This window comes from Diorhabda sublineata, chromosome 7 (genome assembly GCF_026230105.1).
Source record: "Diorhabda sublineata isolate icDioSubl1.1 chromosome 7, icDioSubl1.1, whole genome shotgun sequence".
NCBI lineage: Eukaryota > Metazoa > Arthropoda > Insecta > Coleoptera > Chrysomelidae > Diorhabda > Diorhabda sublineata.
Window position 1 is genome coordinate 1,998,793 of NC_079480.1, and position 8,122 is coordinate 2,006,914.

Genomic DNA, 8,122 nt, shown 5'->3' on the forward strand with positions numbered 1-8,122 from the left:
TGAATTATTCTTAGAAAAACTCCTACCACCACCAAATCTCCCTTAAAACAATTTTTTTCACGCACTTAAACTCTGAAAAACAAATTTTGACTAAATCAAGCTCTGGAAAATCATTTTTCGGTTGAATTATTCTTAGAAAAACTCCTACCACCACCAAATCTCCCTTAAAACAATTTTTTTCACGCACTTAAACTCTGAAAAACAAATTTTGACTAAATCAAGCTCTGGAAAATCATTTTTCGGTTAAATTATTCTTAGAAAAACTCCTACCACCACCAAATCTCCCTTAAAACAATTTTTTTCACGCACTTAAACTCTGAAAAACAAATTTTGACTAAATCAAGCTCTGGAAAATCATTTTTCGGTTAAATTATTCTTAGAAAAACTCCTACCACCACCAAATCTCCGTTAAAACAATTTTTTTCACGCACTTAAACTCTGAAAAACAAATTTTGACTAAATCAAGCTCTGGAAAATCATTTTTCGGTTAAATTATTCTTAGAAAAACTCCTACCACCACCAAATCTCCGTTAAAACAATTTTTTTCACGCACTTAAACTCTGAAAAACAAATTTTGACTAAATCAAGCTCTGGAAAATCATTTTTCGGTTGAATTATTCTTAGAAAAACTCCTACCACCACCAAATCTCCGTTAAAACAATTTTTTTCACGCACTTAAACTCTGAAAAACAAATTTTGACTAAATCAAGCTCTGGAAAATCATTTTTCGGTTAAATTATTCTTAGAAAAACTCCTACCACCACCAAATCTCCGTTAAAACAATTTTTTTCACGCACTTAAACTCTGAAAAACACATTTTGACTAAATCAAGCTCTGGAAAATCATTTTTCGGTTAAATTATTCTTAGAAAAACCCCTACCACCACCAAATCTCCCTTAAAACAATTTTTTTCGCGCACTTAAACTCTGAAAAACAAATTTTGACTAAATCAAGCTCTGTAAAATCATTTTTCGGTTAAATTATTCTTAGAAAAGCCTCTACAACCACCAAATCTCCCTTAAAACAATTTTTTTCACGCACTTAAACTCTGAAAAACAAATTTTGACTAAAATAAGCTCAGGAAAATCATTTTTCGGTTAAATTATTCTTAGAAAAACCCCTACCACCACCAAATCTCCCTTAAAACAATTTTTTTCACACACTTAAACTCTGAAAAACAAATTTTGACTAAATCAAGCTCTGGAAAATCATTTTTCGGTTAAATTATTCTTAGAAAAACCCCTACCACCACCAAATCTCCCTTAAAACAATTTTTTTCACACACTTAAACTCTGAAAAACACATTTTGACTAAATCAAGCTCTGGAAAATCATTTTTCGGTTAAATTATTCTTAGAAAAACCCCTACCATCTCCAAATCTCCCTTAAAACAATTTTTTTCACACACTTAAACTCTGAAAAACACATTTTGACTAAATCAAGCTCTGGAAAATCATTTTTCGGTTAAATTATTCTTAGAAAAACCCCTACCACCACCAAATCTCCCTTAAAACAATTTTTTTCGCACACTTAAACTCTGAAAAACAAATTTTGACTAAAATAAGCTCAGGAAAATCATTTTTCGGTTAAATTATTCTTAGAAAAAACCCTACCACCACCAAATCTCCCTTAAAACAATTTTTTTCGCACACTTAAACTCTGAAAAACAAATTTTGACTAAAATAAGCTCAGGAAAATCATTTTTCGGTTAAATTATTCTTAGAAAAACCCCTACCACCACCAAATCTCCCTTAAAACAATTTTTTTCGCACACTTAAACTCTGAAAAACAAATTTTGACTAAAATAAGCTCAGGAAAATCATTTTTCGGTTAAATTATTCTTAGAAAAAACCCTACCACCACCAAATCTCCCTTAAAACAATTTTTTTCACGCACTTAAACTCTGAAAAACAAATTTTGACTAAATCAAGCTCTGGAAAATCATTTTTCGGTTAAATTATTCTTAGAAAAACCCCTACCACCACCAAATCTCCCTTAAAACAATTTTTTTCGCACACTTAAACTCTGAAAAACAAATTTTGACTAAAATAAGCTCAGGAAAATCATTTTTCGGTTAAATTATTCTTAGAAAAAACCCTACCACCACCAAATCTCCCTTAAAACAATTTTTTTCGCACACTTAAACTCAGAAAAACAAATTTTGACTAAAATAAGCTCTGGAAATTCAATTTTGTTTGGTTTGAAAATTTTGTTACGTTAGTAGAAACATTTTTATTGTATTTCAACAATTATAACAATTATTGATAATCCCTGTTGCCAGTTCAAAATCCATATGTCATATTATATACTTTTCTTGACATTTCCAGCAATAAATTTAATGAGACAACTTCAGCAGCTTCTCTAACTTCTGGTGGTGTTAACAATAACCTACCGTCATTTCCCATATCCTTATTAGTTGGTTTTTGACATAATTCGACATAAAATATTCAAAACATTGAGAAATCTAAGCATACAATATAATAGCTTTGTTCGCGGTAGATGTCCTGAACGAGTTCTGTCATCAGATTCATGCGCAGTTTGAAATTTTGCGTTCGCGGTACTACAAGAAACTAACCTCTAAACTAGGTCTATTTCTACGTACTTCCAATTAAAGAGAAAACGTGGTAATTCAATTTATAATTACATATGAGGTACATTCCATTCTGCTAGGTAGTTTTCGATCGTGGAAGATTGTGTATCACAACATACTCTGAACAAAACAGGCGCATTTGATACGTTCAGAAGATATATAGATTACATACCGCGAACAAAGTTAATTTTGACAGGTTTGACACATATACGACAAACGCATTTAATATCTCTGACAGCTTTTTGTTAATGCTCCGTGCGTTAAAACTGCAGGTCCCGGGCTCGAATCTAGTCCAGTAAAAAATACTTTTTCGATTTTGTTTATGTGTACGAAACTAAATTGAAAGTATTTAGTAGTATTTTACATGATAAAATTATGAAAACAGATTCTTTTGATTATATTAGAACATCTTCCCGTCGTTTATGAGTTTCTTACTTAAAACTAGATTCTGCATTTTATATTAACATAAACAATGTTGGAAAGTCCTTCAAAAACGAAATAAAATCACATGTTTCGAATAAATATTGATTTAGAGCATCAATAATATTTCATCAAAAAACAAAGCCAAGATTCAACCGAAAATATAAATATTTTTTTTCATGATAGAAATAGATAAATAATTTCTAGTCTATAAGCTACTTATTTTATAAACGATATACGTGGAGCATTCGAAATGCTCTAATGATTTTATAATAAATAAATATTTCTAAATCACCCTGTATTCGGAATTATTTATTGAAAGCTTCGCTTTTGTCATAAAAAATGGACAAATTAGACAAATCGAAGAATATTTACTCGATTCCAGGAAATTGTAACTGTTGCCTTAAGACCCAGAATCATTTATGAGACTTACGGATCGTAGAAATCTTCGTAATAACGGCAGAATCCTGAGAAAAATTCTTAATGCTAGAGATGTATCTGTCGTAGACGTTTTCGAAAACCGAGACTGCGAGATGACTGTTTCTCTAGTTGCCTAGTATCCCAGGCGTTTTCGAAAACACCTGGGATACCAGCAATGCGTCCGGCGTTTTCGAAAACACCTGGGATACCAGCAATGCGTCGGGCGTTTTCGAAAACGCCTAGCGTTTCGGGCGAATAGGACAACCGTTTCTGTTTCTCTAGTTGCCTAGTATCCCAGGCGTTTTTGAAAACACCTGGGATACCAGCAGGGTACACGACAACACAGGATAACTGCTCCTCGGTATTACGTAGTCTATTCACACGTGGCATCGCGAAACGTTCAGTCGCATACCAACCTAACCTAACTTAACCTAACCTAACCTAACCTAACCTAACCTAACCTGACGATTTGAATTTGAAAATTGTATTCGTACAATATTTTTATTAAAAATCAACATCCCAAATCATCAAAATAAGCGTAAAAATAGAATTTTCAAATACGCCTACGATATATCGATCTCAAAAATAACAAGAATTGATAATTACGTATCCAGGTGACTTTTAAAAAAAAAAAACTTTTTTGAAGGTACAATCAGTGTACAATGAACGGTAACTGAACGTTTAATTTCGAATTTATGTGATTGTTAGTGTTGCAAAATGCCAGATACTTATTCAAATTTAGAATATGCAAATATGGTGTTTGTTTATGGTTTCTATAACGGAAATGCTACAGCTGCTGCTGAAGAATATCGACAACGTTTTCCACACCGAAGATATCCTGATAAAAAACGTATTTATCGCAGTTTTTAACAAATTGCGCGAGACTGGTAAGCTTCCCAGTGCTAACGTATCATCTGAACGCGCTACTCGACAAGGTTTGGTAGAAGTAAAAAATATTCCGCATCTAGTAGAAGAAGCACCAACAACCAGAGGATTACGCTGACCGTATGGAGTTTTGTCGGTGGATAAATAATAATCATCGCGTTTTCCGTAAACATGTGGTATGGTTGACAGTTATTTAATAGGCCCTTACAATCGGAATTACAAGTGTCGCTCGTCAGGTAAAGCGACATTTGGACGAACGTTGGATTGGTCGTGGAGGTCCCATTAATTGACCTGCACTCAGTTCATTTTAATTGCTCCACATCGAGCTGAAGTGGTTCTAGAAGATACATCTATTGCTTCCATCCATACCACCTGATTTGAATCCCATAGAGGGCATAGTCTTCTTCTACAACTTTGAACAGAAGTCGTGATACGTGCAAAAAGGGGTCACTCGGAATATTATCTGGTATACTTTCATTTTGAAATCGAATTTAATCAATAACTTTAACTTTTTATATAAAAGACCTTGTCCTGACTGATTCAACATCCTTCTTCCTTCCAATAAAGAAGAAGAAGAGTTAAATATAAAATAGAAATTTGTATATAGAAATCAGTTAATTTTAAAGTTCTTTTTTGAAAATTTAAGTCCTAAAGGGGTAAACAGGGGGATGAAAATAGGCAATAGCTAATTATAATATAAAAACTCGTGCAATGAGGTCTGTTGCAACATTTAAAACTAGTTTGAAATTTAAAAAAATATAAAACAATGAGGTTATGTTGATATTAAATAATAGAAAAATATTCCGCCGTTAATAACAAATAATAATTATTATTAATTATAATTGAGTGTCAAATTTGACAATCAAGTTATTTACATAAAATTTTGTCAAAAATCATTGAATGAAAAAATCGTATAAAATGAAAATATATTTCAAACAGCCTGACAAACCTAAAACAAAAGAAATACCTTTCGAACGCTTCCGGATTGGACTCCAGCCACTTCCCAATGTCCTCCAAGTCTTTCAGGACCATTGGAGGCAGTGGAGGAGAAGGCGTCATGGTCCTGGATGGGCATCGCTTTTCTCCGGCGCGACCGTACACGAGGAAGCGCTCTTCACTCCTCGAAGGTGATGTTCGTGTATCTCACCGTCGATTTACACAGGTACACTGATGTAAATGATTCGACGCCGAAAGCACATGCTTGACCGGGAACCGTCACGACGACGACGACATCGGGCGTCGTTATATTGATTTTGCGCCGCGAGAGCCTAGTGAACAGAGACGGTGCGAGCGATCTTTGTCATTATTGCTCAAACACGTTAAATCGTAATGAGGAATAGCTCGATGAAATAATAAATACGAGGTATACAATGAAAGTAATGAGATTTCCGAGTAACCCCACCCAAAACAATTGTTTATTACCTCAAAGTAGTAAAAAAATGTATTTCAACACAAGGTACATCCTGAGTGACTACCTTTTGGTTGTATAAAAAAAAATGTACGGAAAAAGTAAAGAAAATTGATAATATATCATATTTTTATCCTGGTAGCCGTAGATAAAGTGTAGTATTGTATTCGCGAGTAATGGCTATAACTGGTTCATCGAATACCATACTGTTATTCGACTTTTTTGCAAACTAAATATAAATCGAAATATTAGCTAGTTCTATGATCACACTATATTGTCAATGCAATTGATGTTTTGTGCTGCTAATTGCTATATAATGACGTCTATGTTCCGTTGGTTCAGTTCGTCTTCTGACTCATCCATGTTCTTGAAACCCTTATTAGATGTAAGTGAGGTTAGCTTAATGTCAAGATATGGGCTAAAAGAAGCAGATTCCTACATCGAAATTTGATATCACCGAAAAATTTTGAGATATTTGAGGTTATCTATTCGGATATATACGTTTTTCAACGGTTACGATTCATTTTTTTTTTTTGTAAACTTAACATTAATTGAAATATCTTAGTTACTCAGTTTCAATGTTTTTTTATGATTCCGGACAAAGTTTTTACTGAATTGTAGATAAAAATGAAAAATGACAGTTTTTTCAATACTTAAAACAGCTTCCAATTCGACCTAAGCCGACCGAAAAGGCCAGCGAACGTCAGCCATGTTAAGTTTTAAGTTCATTTTAGTTTAATTATGTAGAAACAGATTCCTTTCATCGTATTTATGATTTTAAAGTCTATTTTCTAAATACTGAGATGAATGTCCTATGTAAACAGTGCCTTGTTCTAATTGTGACGCTGTCTACATAGGGCATACATCTCAGTATTTTGAAAATGGACTAAAAGAAGCAGATTTCTACATGGAAATTTGATATCACCGAAAAATTTTGAGATATTTGAGGTTATCTATTCGGATACATACGTTTTTCAATAGTTGCTTTAGATTTCTGGTTTTCGTAAATCTAACATAAATTGAAATATTAGCTTAGTAAAGCTGCGCACATAATGAACGCGAACGGCGAACTTATTAAGTAGAGCAACTACAAACTACACTAGAAAAGTGAGGTTATGTTATTGACGTTCAGCGACGATTAGCGTATAAAAAGTAGGAATCTGGTAAACTTCAACGTCAAGAGCGCGTACAAGCGCGATTATTGTGTGCGTTATCACAGTTTCTCAACAATTTGAACTATCTTTGACGTTTATGAACGTTTAAAGATGAAAAATAACCAAGTTTACCAATACTCAAAAGAACTTCCCATCACACCTAAAGTGACTGAAAGGCCAGTGGACGTCAGCCATGTTAAGTTCCCAGAAAGTAGAAGATTATAAGATGACATTTACGCGATGTTAATTTCTCAGAAAAATTTAGAAGATTTAAGCAACATGTATTTATTCTTAAATTATATGGTATATTTCGTTCTTCAGTTTGTTTTATTGAGTGTTTTTTAAAACTAATTATGTACGCTAGTAGCGTCCCGTACACTTTTTAATTCCCTCGAATAATTGTCATTGTTTTCAAATATACCATTAACTTTCATTAATATTCAAACAATGTATCGTTCGTGTTGCAATATTGTCCATTCTTATGTGCCATAGAAAACATTAAAACCAACAATGGTTTACGGTAATAGCCAGAAATGTAATTATCATAGAGTAAATTTGCATGTGGATAATTTGACCTTTAACTGCAGGGCCGGTTTTCGGCGTATTGACATATCATAATGAAACATTTACGATTGTATCAATCATAACGGACATAATAATTTAGAACTCCAAATAAGACATAACAAATATAGATATTACAGTTTAAATTGATGCACATTGTAAAGTAAAAGAGGAACTAAAGCCGTGGAATCCTTAAGTAAATTTAACACTGTATACATTCATAATTTGTATTGAAAATTGTATTGAATATATAGCTACAACTATAAAAATACTTATTACCTAAATAAAAATACTTCTGTCAATATAATCTATCGGAATTTTATGTGTTTCACATAAAGTTATAAATGAATGTCACAGTGCCCTCTATAAAATGTAATCTACTGTTTATATCCTTAAATAAAATTTTATGTCGTATTGCTAAATCTTAAACTTGGAGGAACAACTGGGGATTTAATGAAATTTTAAATAAAATTTAAATACTTAGTATATAAAATTGGTTTTTATTGCATACAGTTCGATTAGTGAATAAGATCAATAGTAATAATCGAAACCCCACTGAAAATCTATCGATTTTCCTAATCGATTTGGTGTATCGAACGATTCTATTTCAATTCTTTTCGTGAAACTGATTGATTTGAAGTTCAATAATCTGTAGTAGTAAGTAATAAAAATAATAATTTTCAGT

At 32.6% G+C, this 8,122-nt stretch overlaps 1 protein-coding gene across 1 annotated transcript in view; it reads right to left on the minus strand.

The window, feature by feature from the left end:
• Positions 1-5,539, minus strand: part of LOC130446490 (cGMP-specific 3',5'-cyclic phosphodiesterase) — a 77,670-nt gene extending 72,131 nt beyond the window's left edge. Inside the window, exon 1 of the mRNA XM_056782786.1 lies at positions 5,282-5,539. Within this exon, the coding sequence (XP_056638764.1) occupies positions 5,282-5,373 (92 nt within the window). The 5' untranslated portion in view covers positions 5,374-5,539. The remainder of the gene's footprint in view (positions 1-5,281) is intronic.
• Between the last annotated feature and the right edge of the window lie 2,583 nt (positions 5,540-8,122).